This window comes from Cyprinodon tularosa, unplaced genomic scaffold (genome assembly GCF_016077235.1).
Source record: "Cyprinodon tularosa strain WSP-4 unplaced genomic scaffold, ASM1607723v1 ctg66, whole genome shotgun sequence".
Classification (NCBI taxonomy): Eukaryota; Metazoa; Chordata; class Actinopteri; order Cyprinodontiformes; family Cyprinodontidae; genus Cyprinodon; species Cyprinodon tularosa.
Window position 1 is genome coordinate 2,546,752 of NW_024039407.1, and position 16,414 is coordinate 2,563,165.

The 16,414-nt window shown below is 36.0% G+C and overlaps 1 protein-coding gene across 1 annotated transcript; it reads left to right on the forward strand.

Annotated features, from left to right (window-relative positions):
• Positions 1–5,023: 5,023 nt before the first annotated feature.
• On the forward strand, positions 5,024–15,289 carry rps21 (ribosomal protein S21). Its single transcript, XM_038309166.1, has 6 exons — positions 5,024–5,115; positions 5,473–5,555; positions 8,432–8,495; positions 12,181–12,252; positions 14,811–14,866; positions 15,225–15,289. Exons 2-6 carry the CDS (start codon positions 5,506–5,508, stop codon positions 15,232–15,234), a joined length of 252 nt encoding a protein of 83 aa, XP_038165094.1. The 5' UTR covers positions 5,024–5,115; positions 5,473–5,505; the 3' UTR covers positions 15,235–15,289.
• The last annotated feature ends 1,125 nt before the right edge of the window (positions 15,290–16,414 follow it).

The window sequence follows — 16,414 nt, forward strand, 5'->3', positions numbered from 1 at the left end:
CAGTTTTTCTGCTTTAAATAGCTAACTTATTGGAGCCATGAACATCAAGAAAAATAAATAAACCCAGAACAGAATATGTAATTTTAAACATTTATTTGATGCGATTATGTTCACTGCTGCATATGAAATGGTAATAAAAATAACCTTGGCACCCTCCCATTGTTCCCGAGGGCATTTGCATGCCGAGGAAACACCTCGCGTTGTTACATCACCGCTGCAACATAAAAGCTCCCAGAGAGTCAGGAGCATTGCATTCCAGGTATCCTCTGCAAGATAAGAGCAGGAACTCTCCTGATTTTACAAACAACAACAGTAGTAGCTCCTGTTTTATCTTGACTCACAACAACTTCTACTATGATGCTCAGAGTGCTTCTAAGTCTCTGCCTGGTGAGTACTGCCATATACTCTCACCTGAAAAAATACTTATTTTTTTTAAATCTGTAAATTGGAACTCTGTTAAGATTTCTGCTAATGAGCAGAATGTGATTTTTAAAGGAATTCTGAATGTTGTGTTTGTCCTCCAAGGTCATTCTGGGACTGATGATGAGAGTAAACAGTCATCCTGTCCCACATACTGCCTGTCCTAAGGACTGCAAACCAACAAAGAGATATACCGATCATGGTATCCATCATCTACCTGCTGACCAGGGGAAATCTTCCGTCGCACCCTGGACTCTTCAAGACAGGTAGGCAAACTCCTCCATATTTTTAGGGAGGAAAAAAAAGAAAACATGTTAATCATAAGATGATGTGAAAAATGTTCACAGTTAAACTTTGTGATTTAGGATAAATGTTTTAGGACCAATCGCAAGAATAAACTAAATACTAAAGAAACTTATTTGGACCCAAAATGAAATGCATTGTTGGAATATTTAAGCATAGCATATATTCAATATTTCCTCCCACTGCTTTAAAGAATAAAGGCAGTTTTATCCGTCTCTCTTTCATTGTGTTCATTGACCTGTACACTTTTTTTTTGTCGTTTTAGGCCAAGTTCTGAAGTTGGAAATGAACTGGATCCTTTGCAAGTGGCGGTCTGCAAAACCTGCACCGTGAAAGGCATGGTCGCCAAGCCCATCTACATTGGAATTCACGTTTTTAAGTGGGTACGCAATGGGGAAGAAGAAGAGTGGTGCAAGTGTCCCTACCAACTGGCGGTTGGATGCACATGTGTCAAGGAGTAACACAGACTTTCCACCTATGTAATATTTATCTATGTATTTATTGTTGGTATGTCCTTCTTTATGTATTTGGGATTTGAGTACATAAGTAATGTAAACATTTAAATTTTCTTTGAAAAACTTCTTTATAACAAGAACACATGTCAATGATATGAGACATCTACAGCATGTTTTCACATGTGATGGAAGAAATTAAGAAATTGCTCCATTTCTTTGTAAAGGAGTACAATTTTAAAAATGTTTTGTAAGATATTCATTTTAAGAATATCGCATTTGACTTTTTTTTCTCTATGATTTCTTTTCTGTTCAGTAGAGACTTGAACTTGCTGCTATTGCGTCTTTCAAAAGACAACAAAACAAAACACTTCAGATCATTTGAACCTTTTCTTTCAAATCTATAATAAAGAAATGTGAACAGATGCTTTATCCCTTGTTGTTCAGATGACTACAAATTAGATTTCAAGTGGACATTTTGCATTAACAATATTTGTAAAAGAAGGACAAGGCTTTTTTGCCTTAATATGAGCTCTTCGGAATAACAACGAGGCAGAAACAGACCGGCTTCTAATAGAACAAAATACAATATAGGAAATATGTTTATCTGTCCTTCCCTTTCTAAAAGAAGAGCTTTGGAAAAAGCTTAAATAGAAAAATATTTGGATTAAACACACATTACCAGTATGTGACTGCACAAGGAAGAAGCTAGGAGATGCAATTAACCTATTGCGTGCCATTTCTATTGCTGGTAACCTTTATTTACACCCATATTTTGGGAGAGTGGATTTAAAAAATTGGACATATGTGGTCTGCAAACATTTAACCAGCTATTTAAAAGAAATTATTTAAAATATTTCTCATAACTACAAAATCTATTTCCCTTCCTAATAAATAGGACTATAAATACTTACGAATAAGACATGACAAAAAGCATGATGAGTGGGAAAAAGTGATAGCCAACCCTACAGATTTAGAGCAATACTTTAAAAGAAAAACACCTATCATGCAAAAATAAGTAAGAACTGGAACTTCATGTTGTTATTGAAGACAAGACATGGATGCATGTGTGGGAGATGAGATATCGAGGTATAAACAGCAACTTGTGGAAAGAATTTGAAAATTAAGATAAGATACTTCAAAACCCCTTTAACTATATCTAAATTCTAGAAAAACGTTTCACCATTATGCTGGAGAAACTGTGGCAAAGTGGATGGTCACTCATATGGATTTTGGGACCAGTACTAACACAGTATTGGCAGGATATTAAAACTAAAGTTGAGTATATTACATGTAAAAACTTCAATAGACCTGATGCTGGTTATCTTTGGATTAGTCCCTAATAATATACATGATAAAGATCACAAATGCATACTCCGCATTATGATTTTGATTTCAAAAAAAGATCACCGTAAATTGGATTAAACCCTCTCCTCCTACAAAGACGGACTAGACACTTAAGCAAGTCCATAGAAAGGAGCATCTGACCGCAAAACTTCAGCTCAAGATGGAACTGTTCATACAAAGATGGGACCAAGTGACCCAATCCTTGAATATGTAAAAAAAAAAAAAGGGAGTGAAAACCCTCAGACAACAAACGTATTTACACTTTTTTGTATTCAAATTTGAATTAAATAAACTCAAGGAAAAAAAACTCTTCTACTATCTGTAAAAAGATAGAAAAATATGATAGAAAAAGACATTTTTCCTTTTATAGCATTAAATAATATGAACATCTTAGTAGCAATGAAGCAAAAAATATTTCCTTTTTTAATGAAGTTTTACACTTCGGACAAAGACTGTTAGATCTGAGTCATATTCAGTATCGTAAAAAAAAAATGCTAGCTCAAAGTTATATTGTTTCTGCTTTTAATCCCCTTGTTTCATAAGATGTTGTAGATCTTCAAATCAAACAACATTACTTATGGGATACTCTATAATTAAGATTGATTCTATCAACAGTAAGATAATTTGTACCCGTACATACTGGTATATGTTTCTTTTGAATGCAGACAAAACAGAAGTTAATGACTTGGACCAAAAAATATATTTAATTAAATGTAACTGAAAAATAAGCTAATTAGTCTGTAACTTGATCCGAACCTGATTTAATTGGTTTTTGATTATAGCGTTAAAAAAGTTTGATACTTTTTTCATTTGATTCCCACATCAAACACTTTTCTAGAATATCCTTCGTAATCTCCAGAATATTGCAAACAATAGAGTCTTTTCCAGGGGTGATGCTCAGAAACTAGTCCCTTCATATGTTTATTAGAAATAAAATTAATTCACATCCAGAGTTGAAATACAATTAGTTAGAAATTAAGATAACTGCTGCATCATATCTGATGGATCTACATAGACTAGATAGGGTATTTGCATGCCCTTGTCTCTGTATTACAGCCAGCTATTTCTTCACATGCTTGCTGGGAATGTTTTTGAGAAGAATAAAGACATTATTGGAAAAAAAAAAAAAAAAAAAAAAAATATATATATATATATATATATATATATATATATATATATATATATATATATATATATATATATATATATATATATATATATATATATATATATATATATATATATATATATATATATTATTGGTCTAGTGTTTGAGCAGTACACTTGTGTTCTTAGAAGGCTGCAAGTACCCGGTTCAGTTACTGCAGCCTGCACTAAGGGTCCCTGAGACCCTTAACCCCCACACTGCTCCCTGGGCACTGCACAGTGGCAGCCCACTGCTCCCCAAAGTTTAATTTACAAGTATCAAGCAGAACCTTATTGCAACTGTCACACTGATCAGCTTGTGAAAGCAGAACTGTTGAGCTATCAGCTAACTCTGGGAAATCAATTCCCAAAGTTATTTCTGTTCTTCAAAACCAGAGGCAAGCAGTTACTAGTTGCATTTACTCAGTTGCATCTACTCAAATAAGGATTGACCAAAATTTACTCTTTTTTTGATAGTTTAAGTGCAAAGTAAAGTTTATTTTGATTTCAGTTATAGTTTCATGAAATATTGCTATCCTATTACTTGAGTAAACTTTTTGGCTATTCTACCCTCTGTAAATACCATAACTGACTAAAGAACACTCACACATTGTAACCTGAAATCCAGCAGACACAGAAAGTCTCACTAAAGTGAGTATTATTTTTTCGGACAGCCTCTTTGTTCTTTTAATTACTTTTATCTGCTAATACTCTTATTATATGGGGGTCAAGGTAATATCTAGTACAAGGTATATTGTCAATGAAGGTATTTTTACTTAGACTTAGACAGATTCTATGTGTCACTTTGTTTACATCAGTGTAAAACAAAAAGAAATTTTGCATCCCTGCTCATTGTTTTTAATATGTTTTAGATGAAAAAAATCCTTTTGAGTGCTTAAATTTATTTACCAGTAAAAATGTTATATATATATATATAATATATATATATATATATATATATATATATATATATATATATATATATATATATATATATATATATATATATATATATATATATATATATATATATATATATATATATATATATATATATATATATATATATATATATATATATATATATATATATATATATATATACTTTGTTTTAGTCTGTAAAACAAATTGAATTTTCACATTACCGGATATTACTATTTGTCTGATTAAACAATTCTAAATAGTAGAAAAGTTACTCGGAGGCCTTTGTGCCAAATCATTTTTTAATTTTTCTAATTTATTAAGCATATACTCTTTACTTTAGCCCAGTTAGAAATATGTTCAAAAACTTAATTTTAAGATTTGAGGGGTTGAGTAGAATTCTGTCCAGTTGACGTGTGATTCTTGTTGTTACACTCAAATTCCAGCAGGTGGCGATAAAGTGAGGCTGATATTTTATGACGTAGCCTATCTACTTCCTTTTCCTGTCGGCCATTTGTCGTAGACGGTGAGTACCGCCGTATGCTCTGATATTAAAACGTTTTAATCTTTCTCCTTTACCATATCACTTCGGTTTTTACTGGGAATATTTAAAAGTTAATGGTATTTTAAACTCTTAGGTTGTTGTTTGGGGTGGTAAACTGCTCTTGGTTGTGTGTGAATAGGAAATGTACGTCTGCGTAAGCTGCCGCGTGCGGCCGTGCTGTCCACATGCTAGCTCTGTTAGCCGCTAACTGCTTTTTTTTCTTCCTTGCGGTATCATCTGTGTCCTTATTTATGTCCTTCGCTATTTTGAGATTATGTTTCCGTCAAAAAAATTAATCTAGAACCACCTGGCTCTGTATTTGTTTTTTGTTTAAATTAGATTTGTAGGCGACCACCCACACCCGCTCTCAAAATGCAGAACGACGCTGGTGAATTTGTGGATCTTTACGTCCCACGAAAATGGTGAGTTTTAAAGTTATTTATCTAAACTGTAAAGATTAAATGTACGAGTGTTCAGTAATTTTTTACAGGACTAGAAGACTCCTAGACTGTTACAAGAGGTTTGTCGGTTAATCACATTATGCTATCAGCACCATTAATGTTGAAGTTCTCGTGTTCTTTATTTTTTCCTGCCTTAAGCTTTATTTACACCGGTTTAGTATGTTCTAGGGACCCATAAAACTTAAATTTTCTGGTCCAGTGCGAAAGCTCATCCAACTTCCTGTATTAGTTTTCTTTTACTTTGTGTTGGACCCTAGAGCTCTTGCATCTAGAGTGAAAATGAAATGATAATCAAGTGAACTGATGAGAGAAATGTGCATCTCTTCCCTGGAGGCATTGGATCAGTCTGGCTGACCGCAGCAGCACCTCGCTATTAGTTTCTTCCTGCCCTTTAGCTTAATTCTTTCTTTTGCTGGCCATCGTCTTGCCTATTATATGGCAAACTTTTTAAAACTTAAATATGGACAGCTGTAAACATAAATCTAACTGGGTCAGGAATATATTTGCTTATAACTGCGCCAGATTTATGTGTGATACTCAAAATTATACCACTCGCCACCCAAATACTTCTCATGGTAAATATTTTGAGGCATTTCTATAGCTTTCAATTACAAGAAATTGATCAAGCGTTTTGTTTTTTTTATTAAATTCATTATTTAGGGCTGCAACTAACGATTGTTTTTTTAAACCAATTAATCTATTATTTTGATTGAATGATAATTGGTTAGTCCAAGAGTCGGCAACCCAAACTGCTCAAAAAACAAAAAATAAATCTGCCTGGATCTGCAAAAATGGAAAAGTGTTAAGTATGCCTTTTATGGCAACACAGGCTCTAAGTGTATTGAAAAGGACTATGTGGACTTAAATACATAATAAGCATTCATGGTAAAGTTTATCAGTGAGGAAATGTCACATAGAAGGAGCACTGAACGCTCCCACTGCGCGCCGTTTCACTGCCCTTCACGGCGTGGTTTAGTTTTTTGTTGCAGTTTACAGCTCATGATTTATGTTCGGCCCAAAGCTCTCATGCGATCTCCCTGCTCACACTGTATGACTAAAAACCATGTCGGACTCAGCTCCGCAGTGAGATGGAGCTGCTCTGACGCGTCTATCCGGAAGTCAAACTAATGGAAGGCGAATATTAAGCTCACTAAAGTGAAACGCGCTGCCTTGGCAATTTGTGCAATTTTGTGCTGAAAGTCCTAATAAGAAAAGGCGACCACATATTTGGAAAAAAGATATGGCTGAGTAAACGTGGTTACTATGGTCTGTCAATTTTACAGACGGAGCTTAATTTCACTCATTGCATCCCTGCTACGATGCTTTTTACATCTGAGAGAAAGAATGAAAAGCAGAATCCTTGTTTGTGCATGCGCCCTGAGCAATTTTGCCCTCGACAGTTGGGAGAAAATTAAACATGTTGGATATTCTACCAACCTCACGATTCTTGATCAGGAGGTGGTCGTGAGATGCTGATCGCCCCTCGTAACCCCCTGTACACTACACGACGAACAATCAGGCTAAAAGGCGGCCCGATCGAAAAATTCTCACATGGCTGGAAAATTGTCCCGGAAATCGCACAGTGTACGCTGGGCTTAACCCTGAAATCCCACATCCTCCGTCGCCAGCGTTCTGGTTGCAAAATATGACCACTGATCTCTATGGCTATGACACAAATTGTTTAAATACATTTGATACAAATGTTTACAGCATTAGAAAACATAATACATTTTTCTTTTACCTCCTGTACACCATATTAAAAATTTGATTTTCATACATACCAGAAGATTTTTACGAAAATAATCCAGGTGAAAATACAACTTTTCCATTTCTGGAGTTATGTATAGAGCAGGATGACAAACATTTTTTTTTTTTATCTTAAATGCAAAATGTTTAGATTTTTTTTTAAACTATTTTGGTATAATTAATGCTCTAAGTGGGTTGCTCTGTCAGCTCAAGCATGTTTTAGGCTATGTTCACATCGCCACCTGAAGTGACCCGAATTAGATTATTTTTTTTTTTTTCTGTCCATATGCAACCTGTATCTGGTCTTTTCATGGCTGTCTGAACAACACAGATCCAATTTTTTTCCAATGCGACACAGGCCACTTGGCTATGTGGTCCTGAATCAGATACGAATCTGATCTTTTCTAATGCGACCAGTGTCTGAACGGCCAGGTCGCATTCATCCGACCTGAATGTCATTAATACCCAACAGTGGTCACTCTTCTGCTTCATGCTACGCCGAAGTGGCAAGAAAAACAACAACAATGGTGGACGATGATGTGGAGAGCAGTATTTATCTTGAACCATCTTGGAAAGATTGAGTTTTTAAGGTTGGGAAAGATCGCTAGATGTCCTCCTGCACTACCATCCATGTTTACTTCCGTAAACACAGCAGGCTTACTCGTGACGTCATTGCGTCCTCTGCTGCACATGCGGGACACTTGGGTTGTATGACTGCAGTTCACACGGGGGATCGCATACAAGTCGCATATATTTGGAAATGTGAAAGACAATACAAAAAAAATCAAAATTGAGCATCAAGGCCTGTAGTGTGAACTTAGCCATATATCCTTTATACTGAAGTTTACGATTAATTGATTTGCATTTTTTTCTAAAATCAATTGTTTCGTCCCTACATGCTTTTAATAAGCATGCTCCTTGATACCTTCAGAAATGCCTTATCATAAAACCAACGTTGCTGTTTGGTTTTGGATTCACATACATGCAAAAAAACCTTTTCAGCTGACTTATTCTCTCACTGCAGTGAAACAGTCTTGCTAAATTGATGTCCAGCTATTTCCGGTTTAACTAAAACTATCTTCTTGTTGCAGCTCTGCAAGCAACAGAATCATTGGAGCAAAGGATCACGCCTCCATCCAGATCAACATTGCTGAGGTAAAAAAAAAAGATACTGACCAACATATCATAGCTTTGAATAACAAATTGATCAATATTGGTTCATGATTGGTGCTGATTATTCTATACAAATATCCTTATGTGTGCTGCTGATTTTTGTAGCTTATATTGCCTTTTCCTACTTCGTTCATAAACATGTACAAATTGATAACAAATGACATTCAAGTCTCAAAAAAGACAATAAAAATATGCATGAGCTTTACATAATTTCAAGACATGGCTGCTGACTGCACACATATACATGTAGGTATTAGCTGATGTATATAGTATCTGCCTGTCTATTCTGAACGACATGCAGCAGCTAACATTAGCAGATGTTTAGACACTTAACTGAGTCAATTCACTTTTTCTTTTCTGTAATATCTTCAGATTTCTAAAAAGGAGGAAATATAAAAAGACTCTGATTTCAAATCTTCCCCCAGAAACCTAAAACGTACATGGGGTTTAGTGTTCTGAAGGAAGTTAATTTGGTTTTTATAATTTTGTTTTTAATAACCTGCGTTCCTTGAAAATCACAATTACTCGTCCAGTGTTTATAGAAAATATTATTTGAAGGTGTTATACTTTTGTTTTTTCCCCTTTTGAGTAGGGAAATCATGACTAATCCAGGTGATCGCTGGCAATGACTTTGTAATCATTGATTTAATGTCAAATGCAGTGTCTCCCTCTTTAGTAGACTGTGCTACTAAAAGAATATTCCAAGCCTCCCATCACCTGCTAATGCTGCAGTTTGACAGATATCATTGGATCCTTTATACAGACTATTCATATTATACAATATGAACTAAAGACTTAAGCTATCAATTATTTTAGTAACCCATTCATAAAAAAATTTGCTTCCCCAACAGATGACACAGTTTATAAAATTGTTATTAATCTGTTACTGCTTTAATTTGGCCATGGGTGTTTATTATGCATTAAGGGCGGGGAAGAGGCGAAACATTTCTTGCTAAATTGTGATTCTTAGCCGTTCAGCTGTATTTTTGTATTCAACATTCCTACTAAATTATTACCTCATAAGCAGAATCAGCGTTTGCCAACACGATTCCTTAGCTTGCATTTAATCTTCAATTCATAATAACCACTTGTAAATTAAAGGTGTTTACAGGATGTTAAAATATTGGCCATTAATAATGGAAGCATTTTTGTAATGTTGCCTTTATCATCCTTCATGGAAATGTTTGTAGAGTTTTGTCATAATTACAGTCTCATCTACTGTTTGTAAAAAAAAAAAAACTACAAATTGCCTGTTTTACAATCAGTGTAAATTTAGATTACAGTTTGATTACAAAATCAGTTTACTTTTTTTTAAGCAGATTAAACCATGGAACTCATGTTAGCATCTGCAAAGTATTAAATTAGAATGTATTCCACTGAAGGCGTCCATCTTTAACCTGACTTAGGAGCCTGATGGTCTGTTCAGGCTAAATCCTTTAGCCAGTACCTGCTTCTGTTTTCGATGTATTATTTGCCTAAATTTGGTTTCAACAGCAGACAGAAAACCTACCAGACTGACATAGAGGAAATTCCTTTTAATGGCCGTTGGTCAGAATTAATCATCCACCAGATTTTTTTTTTTTTTTTTGGCCATACTTTCATTTTCTGTATGGTATAAATATTTGATTCTGTTTTTGTGAAGCGGGTAACAATGGGACGCTCTGTACCTTCTGTTTTGTGACCATGTGACCTACTTCTGCCTCACATGGCAAATTCTAGATGTGCTGCTGATTCCAAAAAACATGTTGTTACCTTTGTTGGTCTATGATTACATTTGTCGTTAAATGACTTTAAAGGAAATACTTAAATGTTAGTTTCACAGACCTAGCAAAAGTTTCCTTTGAGAGCTTTCTTTGCATCTTTTTAAAGCTACCGTGTGTTTGTATCAATATTGTAGTTTTATGTATTGAAATAAAGAAATACAGGTGCTGGTCATAAAATTAGAATATCATGAAAAAGTAGATTGATTTCAGTAATTCCATTTAAAAAGTGAAACTTGTATATTATATTCATACATTACATACAAACTCATATATTTCAGATGTTTATTTTGTTTAATTTTGATGATTACAAATGACAACAAATGAAAATCTCAAATTCATCATATCAGAAAATTAGAATATTACTGGAGACCAATAAAAACAAAGGATTTATAGAAATGTTGGCCAACTGAAAAGTATGAACATGAAAAGTATGAGCATGTACAGCACTCAGTATTTAGTTGGGCCTCCTTTGGCCTGTATTACTGCAGCAATGCGGCGTGGCATGGAGTCGATCAGTCTGTGGCACTGCTCAGGTGTTATGATAGCCCAGGTTGCTCTAATAGTGGCTTTTAGCTCTTCTGAATTGTTGGGTCTGGTGTATTGCATCTTCTTCTTCACAATACCCCATAGATTTTCTATGGGGTTAAGGTCAGGAGAGTTTGCTGGCCAATTAAGAACAGGGATACCATGGTCCTTCAACCAGGTACTGGTAGCTTTGGCACTGTGTGCAGGTGCCAAGTCCTGTTGGAAAATGAAATCTGCATCTCCAAAAAGTTGGTCAGCTGCAGGAAGCATGAAGTGCTCTAAAACTTCCTGGTATGTGGCTGCGTTGACCCTGGACCTCAGAAAACACAATGGACCAACACCAGCAGATGACATGGCACCCCAAACCATCACTGACTGTGGAAACTTTACACTGGACTTCAAGCAACGTGGATGAAGTGCCTCTCTTCTTTTCCTCCAGACTCTGGGACCTTGATTTCCAAAGGAAATGCAAAATTTACTTTCATCAGAGAACATGACTTTGGACCACTCACCAGCAGTCCAGTCCTGTTTCTCTTTAGACGCTTCTGACGCTGTCTGTGGTTCAAGAGTGGCTTGACACAAGGAATGCGACAGCAGAAACCCATGTCTTTCATACGTCTGTGTGTGGTGGTTCTTGAAGCACTCACTCCAGCTGCAGTCCACTCTTTGTGAATCTCCCCCACATTTTTGAATGGGTTTTGTTTCACAATCCTCTCCAGGGTGCGGTTATCTCTCTTGCTTGTACACTTTTTTCGACCACATCTTTTCCTTCCCTTCGCCTCTCTATTAATGTGCTTGGACACTGAGCTCTGTGAACAGCCAGCCTCTTTAGCGATGACCTTTTGTGTCTTGCCCTCCTTGTGCAAGGTGTCGATGGTCGTCTTTTGGACAACTGTCAAGTCAGCAGTCTTCCCCATGATTGTGTAGCCTATAGAACTAGACTGAAAGACCATTTAAAGGCTTTTGCAGGTGGTTTGAGTTAATTAGCTGATTAGAGTGTGGCACCAGGGGCCATCAATTTTGAACCTTTTCACAATATTCTAATTTTCTGATATGATGAATTTGAGATTTTCATTTGTTGTCATTTGTAATCATCAAAATTAAACAAAATAAACATCTGAAATATATGAGTTTGTATGTAATGTATGAATATAATATACAAGTTTCACTTTTTAAATGGAATTACTGAAATCAATCTACTTTTTCATGATATTCTAATTTTATGACCAGCACCTGTATATTCTGATAAGTTTTCCTCATATCAGCCATGGATAAAAGATGTTTAAACAAGTGGGCCAAATCTTTCCCGATTGCTGCTTTGCTTCTGGTTATGGATAAAGAAAAAGCCCTCTAATGCCCATTTCTTCTTTTCTCTTTAGGTCGACAAAGTGACTGGTCGCTTCAATGGTCAGACCAAGACCTACGCCATCTGCGGAGCCATTCGAAGGATGGTAAGATTAGTTCCTCACTCAAGACCTGATTCTTGGTCGTTCCTCAGGGAAACTTTCCTCTTAATAATACTCCATTAAAACTTTACTTAAAACGTAATAATCACAGACCAGATGTACATGCTTACTTTTTGCCAGCATCAAAGTAAATGATAAATCTAACCCATTTGTTTCTGTTTTGCAGAAATAAGTTATAATAGAAGAAAATATAAAAAAAAAAAATTAGTTTACGCACATTAATAGTTATCATCGTTTGGCAAATAAGATAACAGTATTCAGGTGCATCGCGCCGGTCCATGCCAAAGGTTTGGGCGCCCCTGTTGGTTTGCATATGCAACAAATGATACCTGTATGGGTCGCATAGCTCAATGCATACCATCAAGCAATACAAGCTTTTTACTATTTTAACCTTTTACAGTAAGATGGCAAATGACAGTATTTGAAAACACAAGCTCATGCTACGTTCAGACCTAAAGCAGCAGGAGCAGCTAGTTTACATGCAAACTCAATAGTTGACGCGCATCAAGGCGCAGCAAAATGTCCCACAGTGTGTTTTGTGCAGCTGAAGCAGTGCGTCGTTCAAAACGCTTCAGAAGCAGCTGCTGCTGGAGTTGGAAAAATTTAACTTTTGCTGCTCGATGCGCATCAACCAATCAGTGAAGCTGATATGGGAGATGGCATTGAGTCACAGCGCTGATGATACATATCACTATGATCACTCCTCTGAAACAGTTTATTAGCGCCTAAATGAACTTAAAATGCCCAAATCTGCCGGCATAAGAGGTGACCAGGTCAGAAGCTGCTGTTGGATGGGATTCCTTGTGACAGCGCACTGCTTGTATGTGGGGTTCTGAGCGGCTCCGACAAATAATATTTGAAAATGGGATGGTAATCTGGATTAAATGACTGCACTACTTTTTACCTACTGATAACGGCAAATATGGCTGCCATTGTAAAAAAAAAAAAAAAAAAGGACAGGGTAGCTCCACCCAACGCGCATCAGACACACCTTTTCACCGTGCAGCTGAAGCAGCAAAGATGCCTCTGTCGCGTATCAGAACTAAACTTGTACAAGCATCAAAAATAAAGCGTGTTTTTTTTTTTTCTGCTCCTGCTGCTTCAGGTGTGAATGTAGCATCATAACGTATACAGTCATTAACATAGTAAATATATTTTTTTATATTTTTATGACTGAGGAATTTATGGGTGCCACATATGTCCTTTCTACCTGCCTGGTTGTGAGAAGGCCCATTCTGTGTTTGCATTCTTTTTCTAACACTATCTGTGATGCGGTGTTGATCAGTGAGGACAATTATCATATTGGTAATGAGCTAATTTAGCCCTTTAAAAAGTGCAACGTTGGAGCGGGAACACATCGTCAGACTGGACAGTATTACATGATTTATGAAAGGTGAAACAGACCTTTAAAATCTTCATGGTCAACCTTGGCATAATGTCACAAATGAACATCATGCTAATAGTTCCAAGTAAATAATGTCCATCCCCATATGGGTGAGTTGGGTGATTTCAGACAAAAGGGGACTTAATTTTTATACCCGTTTTTCTGTGGTGTTTTTAGTTTGGTGTACTCTATTTATTTTGCCTTGCATTCGGTACTTTCCTAAAACAATAGAGTCTGGCAAAATGTGCAGTGGGATCCATTGGACTGGGTGAAGTACAGGCAGGTGTTAATAGGTCAGATTTATTATTACAGTTCCCCTTTTTAAGATGCTTTCATTGTTCTGATAAAAAAATGATTTGCCCCTATTTTTTTCACCAAATATTAAGAGGAACAAAAGTTTTTATAACTCCAGCTCTTTAGCATCGACAAATAAACAGGAATCAGGAGGAACATGCTCTAGCACGAAAACTAGGTCTTACAGCAGAAATTTTCTCTGTATTCTTTTGCTGTTTTAGATCCAGGACAGAAATAAAAGCCCACAACAAACATTTATGCTAAAGTGATTAAAGATGCAAAAGCATCACTTAAAAGGGAGAAAAACAACTGTTTTTGTTGTTTGTAATGAGGGGTGTAAATCACACCCATCATAGCGATTTGATTCAATATCAATTTCCTGATCCAATGATTCGATTATTTTCGGTACTCAAGAATACACCATGATAAGATTATATTAATTGTTTTGGGTTTTTTTTACCTTACAGGCTATACAATGTGTTAAATTTGAAATAAATCAATGAAAGCTGTAATATCGTTATGCATTTTATTTGAGAAACAACAGCAAATAACAGAAGTAGTGAAGTTGTACTCTACCTAGGCCTATGAAAACTTAATTCACTGAAAAATTAAGCTTCTGTGTTATAGATGTTCTATAGACTTTACTGATCTTTTATTTATCACTTTCAAATGTATAGCATGACATATATTCTTTAAAAAAACGTGGCTTAAGAATGTTTCAGCTCTGTAAAACTTCCTAAGGAATCCCTGAACTCATTCACAGGATTTGTTTTAAGCCCATTTGGTAAAATGATTAAAGTCTGGCATGAAATCATGTTAATTCATCTCTGTGCTGAAACTGACTGTTTTTCATCCGTTTCTGCAGGGAGAATCTGACGACTCCATTCTGAGGTTGGCCAAGACTGATGGTGTCGTTGCAAAGTACGTATTTATGATCCAGTTATCCTGACTGCAGATATGTGCCATTCATGTTAGTTTAATTTTCCTTTATATGTACATATATAAAATCCTACTTAAAAAATTTAAATATCAGCTTGCTAACGAGTAGAAGCTTAGACATCAGTATTCTTTCTATTCTGTAAAAAGAATTTAGACAAGAAGCGGCTCACTGGGCTTTAGGATGTGCAGCTGGAAAAGGAAAATTGATTGGTTTCATCAATTTAATCACTGAAGTTTATTGAACATGTGAGAATAAACTAGCTTTGTTGGTAGCTGGATTTGATTTCTGAGGTTAATGTTTTGACATTTTTATGATTTTTTTTTTCCTCCTATCTTTCAGGAACTTCTGATTTTCACGTTGGAGCTGTGGATCATTTGTTAAATAAAATGGAAGAAAAAGCTAAATTGTGTCTCCTTCATTAATAAGTGACTTGTATGAACAAAAACCTGACGGGTAATATTTAATCTGCATCAACTTGGTTATTACAGAAAGTTTGACAGCTGCTGGGATATTAAAATTATGAGCTGTTCTCTGCCTAAAGGGAGGAAACAGAACAAACTATTATGTGCACTATTTTTTTTATCTATATAATAAACCATGTTTCTTTCAGATAGAATAAACCTCAGCTGCTCATTTATTAATTGGAAACATTTGGCAATAAGATTACCGTTATATAGGACAGTATGTTGGCACACGTGATTTTTATTGAGTTAATGAAATAGTTTCAATTGTCCTTTTAGCTTTCCTCAGGTTTTCTAAAAGTGGAAACTTCTGCAGGGCCCCATAGTTGCAGCTGTGTTGGCTATATAGGCTGCTGTAAATTTTCATGGCAATAAGTAGACTTATTGGCAAAAACTAGAATTATTAGGAGGGTTGCTTCGCTTGTTTCAATACCTGACAGAAGCAAATGACTCGTGACTTAATCTTGAGTCAGCCATATTAGTCTTTATACTGTTATACTTTAAGCCACCAGAGGGCAGTATTTGACATGTAACCAGAAAAACCTTACCTGCATTGGATATGTCTGCTTGAAGACCCAGACTAACAGTAGTGCTTTAGAAATGGACTGCATGCTAATGGGGCAGTTGAGACATTTATAGATGTGTTGAGCAAAAGATCTAAAAGCAGTAGGACACATGACCAAAGGATTTGGGGATGTGTTGGCCTAGTGGTCAGAGCAGTGCGCTTGCGCTCTGAGAAGGTTTCAAGCACCTAGTTTGATCCCCACAGCCTACACTCTGGGTCCCCGAGCAAGACACTTAACCCCACACTGCTCCCCGGCATCCGCACAATTGCAGCCCACTGCTTCCCAAGGGGATGGATCAAATGCAGAGATTAACTTCTCCATTGTGAGATCAATAAAGTTCAATTTGACATTAAGGCAACTTACAACTGCTATGGCTGCAGTGGTTTCTTCACAACACGTGATATCACGTTAATCATATAAATAATGTCCAATGTGAGCATTTTTGCATTTGAAGCCCTCGTGGGGTAACAAAAAAAAATAACCTCCAAGTGTAAGTTATAGG

Excerpts from the sequence above, each read along its gene's own strand:
- rps21 (XM_038309166.1), top strand. The coding sequence starts at position 5,506 with ATGCAGAACGACGCTGGTGAATTTGTGGATCTTTACGTCCCACGAAAA. Across the intron at positions 5,556-8,431 it reads CTTTACGTCCCACGAAAATG|CTCTGCAAGCAACAGAATCA; the intron begins GTGAGTTTTAAA and ends TTCTTGTTGCAG. Across the intron at positions 12,253-14,810 it reads GCGGAGCCATTCGAAGGATG|GGAGAATCTGACGACTCCAT; the intron begins GTAAGATTAGTT and ends CCGTTTCTGCAG.